The following is a 17,179-nucleotide window of genomic DNA, read 5'->3' on the forward strand; positions in this document are numbered from 1 at the left end:
TGCACATACACAAGGTCCTGTACAGTAGCCCGCGGTTTGTTGAATTAAAAGGGTCAATTAGAACAGTGTCATGTCGCAACTATCGACCTCTGGTTGATATGATTTCCAGAAACTCTCTCCCCGACAGGTTTCCGTTAGATATAACCCTATCTGCCGGGGCCTTGTTTGGCCTCGTGATGTTCTTGACTTGAATGGTTCTGCATAAACTGGCAACAGAAAGATGAATATTGACTTGAGGGGCGCATACATACACGCGCTGCAAGCAACACCACGCGGCAAACACAAATCTCCTTTAAACTCGACACTAAATCGCTACAATCCTCGATGGTAACACCAGCACCACATACATGTAACACTAACACCAGAGGAGCTGTAATGATTACGTAGTATCTCCAGTCTGTCACAGTCCAGATAATCGGAAGACACCATCACTGACATGTATAGGGTATACCTAAACCTCGGAAAAAGAATGTGGTCATTTATCAGTTTCACATATTACTGAGTAAGCACTGACACCAATAGGGCTGTAAGTCATGTTACTAATGCTAGGGACTGCATGTGGATACTCAACTTCATTCATTATTCATTTGGCAAAGTTTCCTCGAAATCGCAAATGAATCCTTGAATAAGACATAAAATGATCCTGATTCGAACATATGATATAGGTAGGATAACGTTCAAACCACAAGAAAAGTCCAAGGGCTTGATTCTTCTGTCAGCGAACATTTTGCGCTAGAGCCCATGGGGTCGTTTTTATGTGTTATAATAGAGAATGTATTTTCATAATGCTGTAGACCAACTGGCCAGATCTCTGACCATCAGATGGAAGAGCAGACTACGGGAGATGAACTCCAATTCTTTCTCCAGGATGGGTGAAACCTGGTGAAAGCCCCTCAAACTTGCCTTGCAAGCGTCCTGTAAATCACAAACGTATTCTACACCACTGTATGGGCGAGCGGAGCTACCCATGATACACAAACGGTACAAAATGACGCATATCAATGTGCATTTTTTTTTTCAACGTACAATTTAATCTTGGTTTGACTGAACTACATTAGGACAATGCACTTTTAAGTTCCTTTCACAAATACACTCTTGAGAAAAATAATAAGCGAAAAAATACATGAGCACACAGACACATATTTCTACAGATACAGACAATGTATAATGAGTCCACCTCCTGCCTTAACCGTTCTCGTAGGTCATTATTATGAGCAATCAATAGCAAGAATAGAGCAGTACTTCACGTATAATTGGCGAAGAGGGAAAATCACTGTTCAATACACCCACTTTCATTATATTAGATGATAAATGGCAACGAACCCCCCCCCCCCCCTATAAAAATGAGGCTCCATGTAGAAATAGAATACTGCAAGGATTATTTTGTGTAGACTGAATTGTATTCTTTCAGTAAAATGTCATTTTTGCTGTTTTGATATGCTTCCTAAAACAGGCCCACGTGACACTATTATACTAAGCCGTAACATGTGGTAGGACATGATTATGAATGTTCTTCTAATCCTACCCGACATCGCCTCACATATTGACATATTACAGTTTGAAGACAAAATTGAGGAATTTCCAGCTTTTCTTCTTTTGAACGCAATCATGTCACAGCCTCAAATCCTCTCTACCTTTTAATCATCATTTTTTAATTCATTTAGTTTTAGGAAAAACACTATTATAGCAGGAAATTTGAACTTTTGAGGTAATGACATCATCAATTCACTCATGCGCATATCTATCTCGACCGTTTTGAGAAGTGTTTTGCAAAATGTTCCCAATTTGCAATTCTTCATAATTATAATATAATTATGAAGAATTTTATCGAAAACGGATATGAAATATTTAGGAATATTATTCCTAGATATTTCAAATCCGTTTTCGATAAAATGTTAATCTATGTGGTATCAAATATTGTGTGTCAATTTTGAAGTAAAATTGTTCCTGGTCCAGAATTGTCCTTTGATAGTTATGCATGGTATTATGTTGTCGAAATCCGATTAAACATAGACGCAGGTAATGTGCTTCTTACGACTAGAAGCTTATCAGTGTTTCAGCAGCCATGGAATCGTTATCTTGATTATGATTATGACTATGATTATGACTATGATTATGATTACGATGATGATGATTTCAATTATTTCGTACATCAATTTGTGTAATATTTTGGACATAATTTTGTGTAAGTTATATCTACTGGAAGTCCCATATAGTCAAGCTTTTCATAGCCCATGACGATCAACACAAAATGTATACCACATATTCCTTACAAAAACGTCGTGCATATTCGTGTATAATTTATGTATTTATGCATTGTGTGAACAAATCAAATTAATCAATCAATTTTCATCATGTTCTGAATATAAATATCATTGCTACTGTTGTTGCTGTTGTTATCAAAATTAGCATCACGTCATCGAGTAGCACTATAGACCTACGTTACTGGTTGTGGGCATTCGATACAGGCTGAACATTGCTCAATGGAAACCAAACGGATATCCCACACTGGATATAGCTTCAACGTAAACGCTTATAACTTTACGAGGTTGTGCTACGGAAACGCAACATTAACGTATGTATTGTGCAAGCGCCAAAACAGTCACTGGGGAATAAATGCATCGTTCAATTCGTTCAAGCAAAAAGCAATAATGCATAGAACCATGATGACAGTGTGTTGGATGTATCCTTTTGTGGTAATAAAATTTTCAAAGCTAGCATTATTTCACTAACTGCGAAGCTAAAATGCTCTCTGTTCGACTTCTCGAACAGTCAAAAGGTGGAAGGTGCCTCCGACAGTCACCAGGTATAGGCCTACTCATTAAAACCACTGTTTACCACTGGGAGCAGTGGTTAAAAAACCCCAGAATGTTCGAGTAATTTGATGCATATGTATAGTTCGACTGTATCACAAAACGCCCTAACCTGTGAAAAAAAGAATATCTCAATAAACATTGATAAAGCCACATCCTTATTTTTTCTCAATAAACCATAACTGTATACGGTTTATTCTTGAAACGATTTTAAAGGCATAATTTACCATTTGCAGATGAAACAAAAACCCAGCAATAGTTCTTCAACATAGTTCTAAGATGTGAGTTAGGGATAGAAACAACCACTGTAAAATTTGAATTGGTAAAATCAATGTTAAGTATTGTTAAATATACAAAATGTAACAATGAAAATGTTTCCAGACTAAACCGTCTACAGTTACGGTTTATTGAGAAAAATGCAGATATCTCCTTATAGGCTTCATTGTGAAAATTTCATGACAGGATGTTTTGTGGTACAACAGACCTACATCTTTTATATGCATTAAATGTCAAATATTGATTTTTTTTTTAATCACTGTTACCAATGGTAAACAAAACCTTTAATTAAACTACTGTTCAAGTTTTGTATAATATACTGTATAACAGTAACATTGATTATTCTGATGAACATTTTTACATTGGCTGTTTCTATCCCTAACTCACATGAACTACCTTGAAGCACTGAAGCTGGTCGTTTTTCATCTGCAAATGGTAAATAAGGGCTTTAAGGAATTCATTTCTCCGTGGTAGAACAATCTTCGCACCCTTAAAAACCACGCAGGTGTAGGTCTGGCTTTCTGAAAAAAGATCATGACATCACCATTGGTGTTGTCTTCTCTCATGTAGATGGCTGTTGTGAACAAGAACGAACTCTTTGAACATGGAGCTAGTACAATACACTCCACGCTTTGACCGAAAGAAAAATTTAGTAATACATTTTTTTTTTCATCAATATTATTGTCACCCTACGTACAAATGTATTTGTAACATCGCAACTGTACATTTTGTTCAGAGGGTGACAATGATTAAAAAAAAAAATACATGTGCAAGGAATCAGCCGTAGCACATTTTTACCCCTTTGCATCTATAATCTCTTTATTTCATTCAACAAGTTTTGTCCGTGATGGACTGACAATGACAATGGAACTGAACATGACAATGTCGGAATTCAGGAGCCTGGGTATTTGTTCCAATTTCACCTTGTCACTTCCTCAAATCAGCGACAGCCCTGATGGTATCGTTGATGCCTGGAAGCAGTAGATGAAATATGTCACAAATACTTTGTACAGAGGTTGATAATATTGATTAGAAAAAAAAAATTATGATAAAAATCAGCCATAGCACTAGAAAGGACACGTGTGGGGAAAAAGTCTAGGCTTCTCTCTCTTCTTGTGCCTCAAGTTATTTTCATTCAAACACTGCAAAGTCCCTTTGGTGGCAAATCACACTCAAAATATTATTCTAAAAATTCTCACTGACAGGCGTTGGTAGACAACATTGGTCACACGGACGATGTGCGGATGATGCGAAGCGTAATAATTGGATCGCTTATTTTTCCTTGATGATTTCCTGTCCTCTTCCAACCATTAGTCGAGCAATGTCAACGGAAAAAAGGTCCCTTTGCGTACTGGGTGACAAACGTCAACACAACTCTCAAAATATCCACAGGTCACAGAGGTCCTATCTTGTCTACTCGACATGACGTCAGTGTGGAATAATTTTGAAGTTTCTTTCATGATGTCAATAACACTTTCCTTATGTAGGATGCGGGGAAAGGCATCCGAAATACAACGATCTGTATATCCTGCAGCTTGCAAATCGGAAACGACCTTCCCAGCAAAATGTAAATGAATGAAAAGATAAATGCCAGAACGAATGAACGCAATTTGTATATAAAAAAACTGATGAAATCAATGCAAAATATGTAAGTGATTTGAAAGTTATTAACAAATGTACGATTATGTCATAAAAAATACGAAATTGGAAAAAGAAATTAATTGGCTAGAAGTTAAACCTTTAAAATGAATTAGGATCAATGGCCTCTATTTTTTTTTTTAAATCGGAGAACACTGTAATTTCCAGTACATCACGTACTGACCTAGAGGCAAGCTTTCTGAAAAAGCTGAAAAGGAAGGTTCCACCCCTGTGTTTTCATTCTGTCTATCCGAAGTCCTACGATATGACCGCCCTCTAACAACCTTGGAGCTACCAAAAAATGCGCCATTGTGTCTTTTGTTTGGAAGTTTGTGTATTCCTATCTGCTTATACGAAATGATTAATCTATCTTCGGACAACATTTTGTGAATATTATGCATAATTCAAGCATGTGTGTGTCCGTATTGGTATATAACCATGTATGTGATTTTACCCCGGTACTCACTGCTCGTTTTCTAAGACCCCGTTTACAGTGCGGGGCTGGGCCGCGGCCGAGCCCGCCTTCATTTTAGTGTAAACGCGCAAATGGCCAAATGCGGGGCCAAAATTGGCCAAGCATTTGGCCACGCTCTGGAGGTGGTCTCGGCCGTGGCCGAGCCGCGGCCGAGCCCGGCCTTTTCTCAGTGTAAACCAAAGATAAACTGGGCCAAATGCGCGGCCAATTTTAGTCTGGCTTCCAGACCCTCTGCCCGTACTATTTCGCTATTCAGGATATTAACCCCCCTCAACGTCGAAAACTAGTATAGTTTATGGTGATTTTGTCCTGCAAAGGATTTTTCCTTTGGCAAAGGCCTTTGCCCGAACGGCGACTTCGTCGCCACGGAATCCAGTTGGCAAACAGTCTGAAAACCAAACTATACCAAATTGCATTTGTTTACAAGCAGAGTGCCACAACGACAAAAATATTAGAAGGTTTGAATGAAAAGCCCGGACCCAGCCCCGCACTGTAAACGGACAAAATTGCGGGGCTCGGCCCCGCAATTGAGGCCGGGCTCGGCCGCGGCTCGGCCAAGCCCCGCACTGTAAACGGGGTCTAATAAATCATGGATGAAATAGGTCCACAAGAATGCGAGTCATTAATAGGAGGCATAGGTTGATTCCGGTAGGCATATCAATACATACAAATATGAACGCGTTCACATAACAGTCTGTGTCATAGGGAGAGCTTGCCGCGTGATAATTTTCAGCGCTCTCGTAAAAATAAATACATTAATGAATAAAGATAAATAAAAAAAACCTAATTCGCAAACCGTCCATCAGATAGGGTATTTGAATATTGCCTTCGCCCAAATGCAAATTTTCACACGTGAGCATAATTTTTCTGAACAATAGAAAGTGAGATTTTTCTTGAGTTCATCGCCACACAATAGCAGTTTAAGCAGCAGACATTACTTCAGTCTTGTCGCTCATAAGAGTCTAACAGCCCTATCTGCGTGCGCGGGAAACACATTCCTCTCTCTTTCTCACACACGCGCATACATTATCATACACAGACACACAATAACAAACAATACACACAAACGTCCGTCATACCCATGGCATGCTATAAACATTTAGGCCCGAATTCACGAAGGTGGTACAAATTAAACCATGGTTTAAACCATGGACAAAAACCATGGAGCGCCAAGTGTTGCACGGAATATGTCGTTACAAGATTGGTCATTTTCTTCGACAAAATGACCGTTTCCATAATTATCATTTCGAGGACGAAATGTTCATTTAGTTACAAAATTTTGTCATTTCGTTACAAAATGATCATTTCACCGACGAAATGACTGATTTTGTAACGAAATTTTCCATGCGACACTTGGCGCTCCATGGTTTTTGTCCATGGTTTAGACCATGGTTTCATTTGTACCACCTTCGTGAATTCGGGCCATATTGTCATATCAAAACACAATGTATTGATGAAAAAGCATTTTAAAAGGCACGCATGCTATGAACTAAAACAGAATCGTTTTCAATGCGTTGCATTGACTATATCTTTGATCATGATAAATGTCATAGTTCTACGCAGTGTTACATTGCACTGCAAAATTATCGGAATAATTGCTAGCTTGTGATTATCACACGAAGAAGTACTTCTCTTCTTTAGCATTGATTAGCTTGTTTGTTTGTTTGTTTTTTCAAATCATTAGCAAGTCAAGCCGTGTTATTATGACCGATATTACTCAATGCGCGAAACACGTCTTACGTCAACTTCATAATGTCATTATAATTCCACATCGTCTCAATATGTTCTTTTATTGCAGTCAATTTGAACACAAAGTGGAGTATCCCTTTAAGGACAATCTAAACTCGCTACGTCTGTTTGACTAAACATGTCGGCAGACGGAGTGGTTCCCACTGTCCACACATATCAGGATTTTGACTGAGATGGTTAGTGATATGGGAAAGGGGAGATTTTCTGAAGTGATATCAAATATTGACTCTGTCCAACGAATCCGTATCTTCCAATTCATGTTCCATCTCTCTTTCGTTGTCTTTTGCATAATCGCCTATTTGGTTTCATGAGTACTAGCATTCGGTTCTTTCTATGGCTTATTGTTATTACAGTGGAGGGGTTAGTTGACCATAGGCATTTAAGAGGGAGACCGGGGTGATAAGAGGTGTTGGGGGGTGGGGTATAGAAGATGTCGCTCGCAACCCACCACCCTCGCAACTTACTAGCTCCCACACAACCCATCTCTCTCACAATTTACTAGCTCCCTCACAACCCACCTCCTTCACGATAACTCCCTCACAACTAACTATCTAATAGCTGTGTACTGTATTATGCTGGCTATAGTAGGAAATCCTGCTCATTACAAATAAAGAAGGACTACTCTTAAATCAAAATTTCGTCACGATCTGCCTACAACTGAGACATTAGTCTTTTTAAATTTTTGAAATAATTATCATACTATGTTTGACTTACAACAGTATTGTTATTGTTATTGACATGTCACTGTTATTGACATGTCACTGTTATCATTACCATGATTTTTATTATCATCACAATAAATTAACGATGGTAGTTATTATTATTATTATCATTCTAGAATTTTAATCGCTTTTACTACAAGTAGTTTAGGAACAAGTTTACAGATTTTTCTGTGTGTTTTTGGTACTACAGGAGACGGGTAAAGTAACCATAAGCATTTTATAAGGATATCAGGGAAAGGGGAAGACTTATTATCATTATCATCATTAACATCATTATCATACTCAAAATAATTTTCGTCACCATGAATCTGCACGTTTAAGGATAAATCTCCACACGAAGAAGTCAGAAAAGTTGGGAACTTTGTCACTATTAAAGATGAGGAGAACAAGGATCAGAAAATTCATGACACATGACCAGAGGTGGAGGAATTAAGATAAAAAGGAGGTGAAAGAGAGAGATAGAAAGATAGATAGATGGATAGATAGATAGATAGACAGATGGATAGATAGATAGATAGATAGAAAGATAGATAGATAGATACGAGTAGATCATGATAGATAGAGAGGAAGATATAAGAGGGAGAGAGAGAGGATGGGAGAGAGATGGCATTCATACAGATTATTGTTTTAGGAAGTTCTGTTTTATATGAACTGCTAGGAATGACGTGTGAATTGAAGATGGCGGAGAGACAGTACTGTCTTAATGTTTATGTGATGCACCGCATGCCAACCAGGCGCGTGATATGTTACGGACAAGAGCAGTATCATGTTATACTGTCAAGTAATGCAACAACAGCATATGTTGAATGATGACTTCATGAAAACATTGATTTTGATGTCTATATTATGAGATGGATGTGGAGGTTGGGGAGGAGGAAGCGAAGAGGGGAGAGGATGGCGGGTAAACCCGAGAAGACACAACAAAGACTGCTTTAAAGGGATGGTATATTATTGGCTGAGGTGAGGATTGAGCTTTTAACTTTTTGCAAGATACTAAACAAAAAAAAAAAGACACAATCATGAAATGTTACAGAGCATACAATTCGAAGGTGGATTCAAAGTTGATTTGAAATTTTGAAATAGCTGAGATATCGAAAAACAAAGTATTAAACAAAGTGATCCTAATAAAAGGTGGCCCCACCTTTCATTAGGATTCCTTTGGATATCTCAGCCATTTCAAAACCAATTTTCATCCAGTAAACTTTTAAACCCTGTAAGGATTACATGCCCTTTAATTTTCCATAAGAGGTTTCTCATCATCATCTCACAAAAAGTTAAAACCTGACAGCCCAATTTTAACCAAAACTATATCATCCATTTAAGTGCATGATGTAGATGCAGAAAGATAGAAAAATTAATTCTTTGCGCTTGCATGCATGCATGCTTACATCAACACATTACTGACGACCATAGCTCTTGCTGAAGTGAAATACCAATAATTACAAGGTGGCACAGTTTATTCGTATAATGAGCTCATTTGACGAATAACAGACCAAAATAAAGTGAGCATCAGTGGATCCAGGTTTAAAATACCTCTCGTTACGCCCCGTTCCTGAACGTGACAATAACATACACAGCTGTTCCCCCGTGATCATTATTGACGGTTCGAGCCCAATCACTCGTTTCGAAAATGCCAACACATATTACACACTCCTATGGGTCCACTTTTAAAATGATAAATCGAATGATTAGTTAATTAGTCACTGTAAATTTTACTTGCTGTGTGATAATATGAGTCTTTTGGCATATCGTGGCGTAATGGGTTTACGCGTGAGTGTGTAGATAAAAAAAAAAATAATGACAGTACATGTATAGTGTGCAGGTTTATGTAAGAGTGTATGTAATGTGGTGCTCGTATGACAGTGCAAAGGAGTGTGAATTCTGCCTGTGCATGATTTTGGTGAAAAAATTTCCACCTGTATGGGTGTGATAATTATAGTATGCAAATAGTATTTTATGATTATTCATATCAAAGGAGAAAGTATATTTATTTAACAATGATCACTTAATTACACGGTCTCTGATTTCCATTTAGAATCATGTATTTTTTTTTTATTATGTCAAATTATCACATCAGATGCTTGTATGTATCATAATTATATGTATTTCATCATAACCAAATAATGACATGTTCATATAGAGTTTGATAAATGTCCACTACGTGATATTAACGTGTGGATCCTAATACAAACTGCGAAATCATGAAGACTGATAAGAAGAGTAGGTTTCACCTCCAACAATTTTCTCTATGTAAACCGCTAAGCCGTTACAACCTTTAAACCCCATTTTAAGTGATGACAAACGTGTTACTCGACCCACCTTCGTACGGGATTGGTCACTACTATAAGGACATAATACTCGTCGCATCAACACGTTGATTTTATAACGTGTAGTATTGTGGGCTATTTCATCTTATTTTACTTGTTTAAGCCCCCGTTCCACTATGCCGTTCTCGCTGCGATTTGATAATTTTCTCAGGTCGGGAAGGATCGGGTAAAACCTGAGCCGATCTGGAAACAGTACGATGTTAGAACGCTCTAAGTACGCTGCAGTTACGACTACCAAGTGCTTGCTACGCTCATACTACGATGATCGGGAATGAGACATTACGATCTCTGCCGCTGCCGGTATGCTTTAGAACGATGTAGCTACGCTGTCAGTGCGATGTTGCCGATGTTATCCGATCAATGCACGCTGTATCTACGCTCTGAACGATCTATACGATCTTATCACGCTGTTACCCCGTTCAGAGAGCTGAAAAGTGCCCGATGTACCCCGATGTACCCCGATTCGACTGTCGGTCTGCAGTCATCAACTTATTAGCATGCAGAACTGAAGAAATACACTGTGGACCCCGAAGAGGCTCCTCAACTCACGGTACGTTTGCATGCACAATGCATATTGTATAAACAAGGACGTGCTGATTTTTCCAAGGCTTTTTCTTGATGTCCTTGCTTCCTCCAGTTGTAGATGATTTCATATTCCTCAAAATTCTGCTATGTCCTCTTCCTCCTCTTTCAGCACCACGTGCAGTCTCTCTTTCTTCGCCTTTTGGGTAGCTGCTTCGCTGCTTTCTTCTCTTCTTTTTCTTCATCTCTTCTTCTTCTTCGAAAATTACAGCTAAAATTACTTCCCGTTCTTGTGCCGATGTTACTACGCTCAGAAAGACTTTGTTACGCTCATCCCGCTGCGTTTACGCCGTCACTACGCTCTCCCCGCTGCGTTTACGCTGTCACTACGCTCTCCCCGCTTGCCGTACGATTAAAAATATGTCAATTTTGATCGGGGAGATCGGGAAGAAATTTTGAACCGGTTCAAAATTTCTTCCCGATCTGAAAAAAATGCCCGCTCCAACCCCGACCTCCACACGCTGCTGCTACGATGCTTCCGATCCCCGTACGCTTTTGCCGCTCTCTCCCGATCTGCTAGATCGGGACAGATCGGGGTCCAAATCGTGATAGTGGAACGGGGGCTTTACTGATCTGGAGCTACCCTCAAAAAGTTGAGGATTTAATTTCCCAAAATATTCTATATTACATACATAGCACTAAGTACAGAATACGGGAAACAAGCTGAAATAATTTCCACACAACATGCCTGATGAAAAAGCCTCTAAACAGAACACACAAGATTTTGTTGTTGTTTCCATTTAACATATAAAACTAATTGACGTAAAGGATATTCGTAATAACATCTGTCAGCAGACAGCTGATGTTAGTGTGAATTATGCGACTGAGACGAATGAATCATTATACGATTCAAAATGGTAGGCCTATACACTTGTTAATTCTATGCTCGTGAAAAAAAAAAAGTGTTGGGGTGTCAAGAGGATTCAGGTCATTGGGTTACTCGCAACATCAACAAGTCGAGTTCGACACTCGGATTCAAAGTGCATTAGAACTCAATTTCTTTCTTGGATCTTCTCGAAAATAAATCAACTGGGGAAAAAAAAAACATTGTGGTATGGCACTGTATATTCTTATTTCAAAATTTTGTCATTCTTTGTTTCATTGCGTAGAGTAAACCGCATGTGCCATTTTTGTTTGAGCCCTTTGTTGTGCATGTCTATAGAATTATTTGTTTCGGTTGCAGAAATTTCTGAAAGGGTGAATCTCTAATTGACTCTCAACTTGGCGACAAAATGTTAGATTATGACAGTTTGAGTTTTCCTTTCAAGGTGGCATATAAGGTTTCTTTCTGATATTGTGTATATTGAAGGGATTTAACCAGTAATACGTCTTCAATTTATTGAAGAAAATTAATGGTATACACAGTTGCCAATTTAGAGAAGATGAAATGTTTATATTATGGGTTTATCCACAATTCATATTCCTGTAGTAATTCATACAAGGTGCCACCCGCATCCATGGCTATTGAGCTTTTATTGCTTCCAAAGTCAAAACCTACCCTCTTGAGATAGAAACGTTTTTTTTTTTCCCCTGTTACTATAGTTACTGCCAGCTTTGAAATGTTGCCGTTGCACAAACACTGCAAATTTCAAACAAACGCCTTCAAGTTCAGAATCTGGGCATAGCTTATAAAAATACAGTCATTTGCAACCATATCTTGGTCCCTTTGCCTGAAGCCCAAAGAAAGAAATTAAATGCAAAATGAATTTGATCCGATAACGTTTTGGGCATTTTTGGACTTGAGCGTCTGCACCCACTTGTGCCTTTACGCAATTAACGCTTGTAAATCTTATCTATCTGTGGACACAATAGGAAAATTTAAAATTCGCGGTATAGACATATATTGTAGACAAATTTGAGAATCATGTCATTGTAATGATACTTATTAGAAGTCATACTTGCAGTAAAATCTCTCAAGTTCTCGTCTTCAAAATATTTTCTTCTTTTTTCATCTATGATCCCCACCGTGTATTCTGCTGACGCATTAATTAGTTTCCGTCTGCCAATGGTTTTTTTTTTTGTATCATAATGGAAAAGAAGTGTTTAATCGTCTTCGTATCTTTGTGATTTTTTTTTTTACATCATTGGACGGAATTCGGATAAAAGATATCCAAAAATATGTAAAATAATAGATGTGCTTTAATTTCTAAATTTGATGACAGATATGGCAAAATAAGTGAAATTATCAAACATCCACCAAAAATAATTCCGCACTAACTGATAAGGTGGTTCCATATCAAAACCACCAACAATAATTCCAAGTGAAGCGTAACGCAAGGTGCCCGGCTAAATAAAATTAGAGAGGAAATCCAGTCAAAATATAAGTTAGTCTGATAAAACAAAAAAGTAGAATCTTATTAGTTCAACGGTAAAAATTTCACTGAAATCGGATGAAAAATAATGACATTATGACATTTTGAAGTTTTGCTAATTTCTGCAAAACAGTTCTTGTACAGTGGATATGAATATGCAAATGAGTGAGCCAACCATGTCATTCCCTCACAATTTTCCATTGATCGTGTAAAAAAAAAATGGCAAAAATTCAATGTTTCTGTCATTGAAGTCTTAAACACGATGTTATTCCTGGTTAAATACCTTTAAGAATAGTGATCGCTTAGATATACAAGGATTTGAGCCTCGGGCATAATTGCGTTTGAATAAAAACTGAAAATTTCAAAATTTTGTGTAAAAACTTTATTGCAAGTTTTGAGGGAATGACATGCTCACTTTGCCGTTTGCATATTCATATTGACTGTTCAAGAAGTGTCCCCCCCCCAAAAAAAAAAAAAAATAGCAAAACTTGAAACTGTCATAACTTCCCTATTTTTCATCCGATTTCGATCAAAGTTATACCGTTGAACTTATAATAATGATTATTTTACCGTTGAACTATCGGACTAACTTATAATGGGACTGGATTTCCCCTTTAATACTAGTTAGGCTTTGAAATATAAATATTTATGATTTAAGTTGCGGAAATTGAAAGGATGACACATCAGTGGGAAAAACAATAAAAGGTTATTTTCTGTAAGCAAAGCTCGTGTCCATGAATCGTTGACTTTTCTGTTTCCATTTGTTCTGCACATACGACATTGTATAACGGGTTATACAATGCATTCAGTACACTTCGGTGCACCTCTGGTTTGTGTGTGTGTGTGTGTGTGTGTGTGGGTGTGTGTGTGTGTGTGTGTGTGTGTGTTTCTGTGTGTACACATAACATACATTAATGGTTGTAAATCTATATCGGGTCTTACGGCTATCGACGCAGACTACTGTATTAGGTTATGAGCCAAATTTCATACTTTATGAGTGAAAGTTGATCGTCTATTGGCTGCAGGGTCTGATGCAATGGAATTATGCGTCTACGCTGTAGCTATGGCTGATATTGTTCACTTCTTGCATCTTATGTTTCGATCCTTAATCCTGAGTATTTGAACGTTTGGCGTTGCGAAGGTAAAGCTAAACAATGACAAAACTGACTAACATTAACCAAATCTCTTTGGAAGTTGTGATGAAATATCTTTGCCGTCGACAAGGAAGGAAAAATCCATCGATATAAAGAGCTCAAATGATTAAACATAGAGAAAGGTAATATGTAAAAGATATAATGAATACATTACTGATTTCTACATGGATAGAACATCATTCTTACAGACTATTCTCTGCTATCATTCAAGAAAGGGCCGTAAGAACTGAACGTATGTATATACAACAAACATAAACATGAAGACACACTCACGATCACATATCCACAACTCATCTCCACACAAACACATTACATTAAATGTCCAGCTTACCTTTGGGAAGCAGTGATTTAAAAAAATGTCACATTTATCAAAGATATCACATTTGATGCATATGCGTCGGTCTGTTTTACCACAAAACATCATACCATATAAAAATTTGCAATAAAGCCTGAAATACAAGGAGATATCAGTGTTTTTCTCAATAAACCGTAACTGTAGACGGTTTAGTCTGGGAACATTTTTTTATTATAACTATTGTTCACATTTTGTATATTAACAATGCTTAACATCAATTTTACTGATTCAAATTTTTACAGTGGTTATTTCTATCCCTAACTCACATTTTAAAGCACGAGTGCTGGGTTTTTGTTTCATCTGCAAATGGTAAATTATGCTTTTAATCATTTGCACATTGCACCGTTTATTTTTTTGTCTTCATATTTTTCTCTCTCTTTATCTCCACCTTGCACCTGAGTGGTGACTTGAGTATATCCCTTTGATATATCGTAGAGTTTAGACAACTATTTCTGAGGCTATTAGATGGGACAGATGGATAGACAGATAGGGCAAAGAGGGAGCAGGGGTGTGGAAAGGGAAGAGAAAGAGAGGGAGGGGAAAGAGAGAGAGAGGGAGGGAGAGAGGGAGAGAGAGAGAGAAACGTGAGCCAATTTGTTGCTAGTCACTTCTCAGGACCGCGGCTTCAATCTAACCCCTTGACACAGGAGTACAACCACGAGATGTTTGACTACGGCGGCAGCGTATCTGCTTTGAGTGAACTTGCCGACCTAGAAACTATGTCGTATTATGATATTTGATTCAAATCGGGTCACATGATCAGCATCCAGGGACACACCTCCCTAACGCCCGTTCTGTCATCACCTTCGGTATTCGTAGTCTCTTATCGTAGCACAGACCTTAATGTCTTAAAGAAACGTTTTATCAATTCGCTTTCGGTTTACATGATCCTTAGATTAAGGACAATATCAATATTTGGTTAATGATTCACTCATAGACATCATTGTGCGTGCATATAGATCCAACAATACATAGATACTTCAGCTCAGGAAGAAGCGTTTAGTAAAAATGTTAACCGAAATGATGTGTCCGCACATGGCGACTTCTATGGCTGACTCGTTATCGAAACCTTGTTATTTGCTTGCGTCTGTGTGTGATGTGTGAGGTTGTGTTTGATTCTTTGATGTGGTTTGCATTATGTAGCTATGGAAACGGTTACCAAGATTTTTCAAAAGGAGACACGACGAAAGAAACGGTGTAATAGATACATCTTGCACAGGGACCCATGCACTTCAAAGACTTGAAACCCTACTCAGAAACTTGCTTTTAAGCAGAAATAAGAAATAAAAATAAAGATTTTACGAGAATTATGTTACTGTCAGATCTCCTGCCACGAATCCGTATTGAAGAATCCAAAGTTTACTTATGGAAAAAGAAGGGATTTAATAGTGAATAGTTGGGGTGATGAAGAGAAAAGACAACCAAAGAAAAAGCGACCTACAGATCCCAGTATATGGCAGTAAACACACAATGTCACGCTGGTAACATGCAAGTTGAAAAGATCACAATATTCATTTGACCGGTGCGAGTGGGTAATTTAGATACTACAAGTCTCCTATAATCACTGAAAACAATTAGTGTACTCTCGTTATAACGAACACGGTTATAACAAAATTCCGGTTACAACGGAGTAAAAATCCAGGCATCAACATTATCCACCTTTTGTTCGGTTTAACAACATTTCGATATAACGAAAGAAAATTGCCAGTCCCAATGGCTTTGTTATAATGGGAGTCCACTGTATTGTGCCTTTTTGAGGATTTCAACACGTCGAAAACCGGAAAATGCAAACAGGAAAATGGGGGAAAGACTCTAAACTACAGAAAAGGATTCCTCCCAATATCAATATGGTACAGGCATATCTCTAAATAATTAGGTCATTATAGATGTAAGGGTATACATACTTACATGCTTACTTACACAGGTACACACAGTTACGCACTAAAGCCTGTGGACTATTTATTATCACTACTGCCCTAGCCAACTCCAACACGTTTTGCACACAGATAAAAACGACCAATCTGCAATATTTACTCGCATTCTGATACGGGATTGAACTTTGCTCTGTCCCCGCGTCGTTGAGAGCACACATAAATCACCCTCCCTCAGATCGAGCGACCCAACACCCAGCTAAACACGCACTTTGCAACGACACAACGTCCGACAGAGACTTACTATTAGGATGAAAGTACCGATAAATTCAGCCAGAATTTCTCGTGCAAGCTTGTTGCGAATCCGCAGGGTCTCGAACATCTTCTCCTTCGCTGTAGGCATGTTTGCAGCGAAATCACAGTCGAAGCAATTGCAACTTGTCGTCTGCTCCGTAGGCTTTGAAGTGAAGTCCAGTTGTACGTCCAATTTCGCGCGTCTGCGCACAGGCGATTCTCGTGTGCTCAATAAATTGCGCCTACACCAGCAGTGACGCGCTGATCTTTCTGGAATTCCAAGGGTGTAAGGTTGGGCGGAGATGTGATCCCCCGAAAAGTATCACTGTCAAGAGTCGGTACGCTACCAAGACAACAGAATTGAAAATACTCCTTACGTTATCACAGTCATGTGCAGAGAATGGTAAAAATGGCTGGACACGCTATTAAAGGCATACACCCTAGATTTGTAAAGTGAGCTGCAGTGAGCCGTATTTACATTCAATTCTTCCCTCCTCAAGTAACTGTCAGACAAACCTGGCAGATATCTAGATACGTTTGACAAAATAATCAGGGGCGGGAGTAAATCAAATAGTGACAAGGAGCCATGGAGAGTTGCGTCCGTTACCAAC

At 38.3% G+C, this 17,179-nt stretch overlaps 1 protein-coding gene across 1 annotated transcript in view; it reads right to left on the minus strand.

Moving 5' to 3' along the window:
- LOC140231050 (aquaporin-3-like) overlaps positions 1–16,677 on the minus strand; it is a 37,554-nt gene extending 20,877 nt beyond the window's left edge. The window contains exon 1 of the mRNA XM_072311204.1: positions 16,579–16,677. Within this exon, the coding sequence (XP_072167305.1) occupies positions 16,579–16,677 (99 nt within the window). The remainder of the gene's footprint in view (positions 1–16,578) is intronic.
- Between the last annotated feature and the right edge of the window lie 502 nt (positions 16,678–17,179).

Source organism: Diadema setosum, chromosome 7, assembly GCF_964275005.1.
Source record: "Diadema setosum chromosome 7, eeDiaSeto1, whole genome shotgun sequence".
NCBI lineage: Eukaryota > Metazoa > Echinodermata > Echinoidea > Diadematoida > Diadematidae > Diadema > Diadema setosum.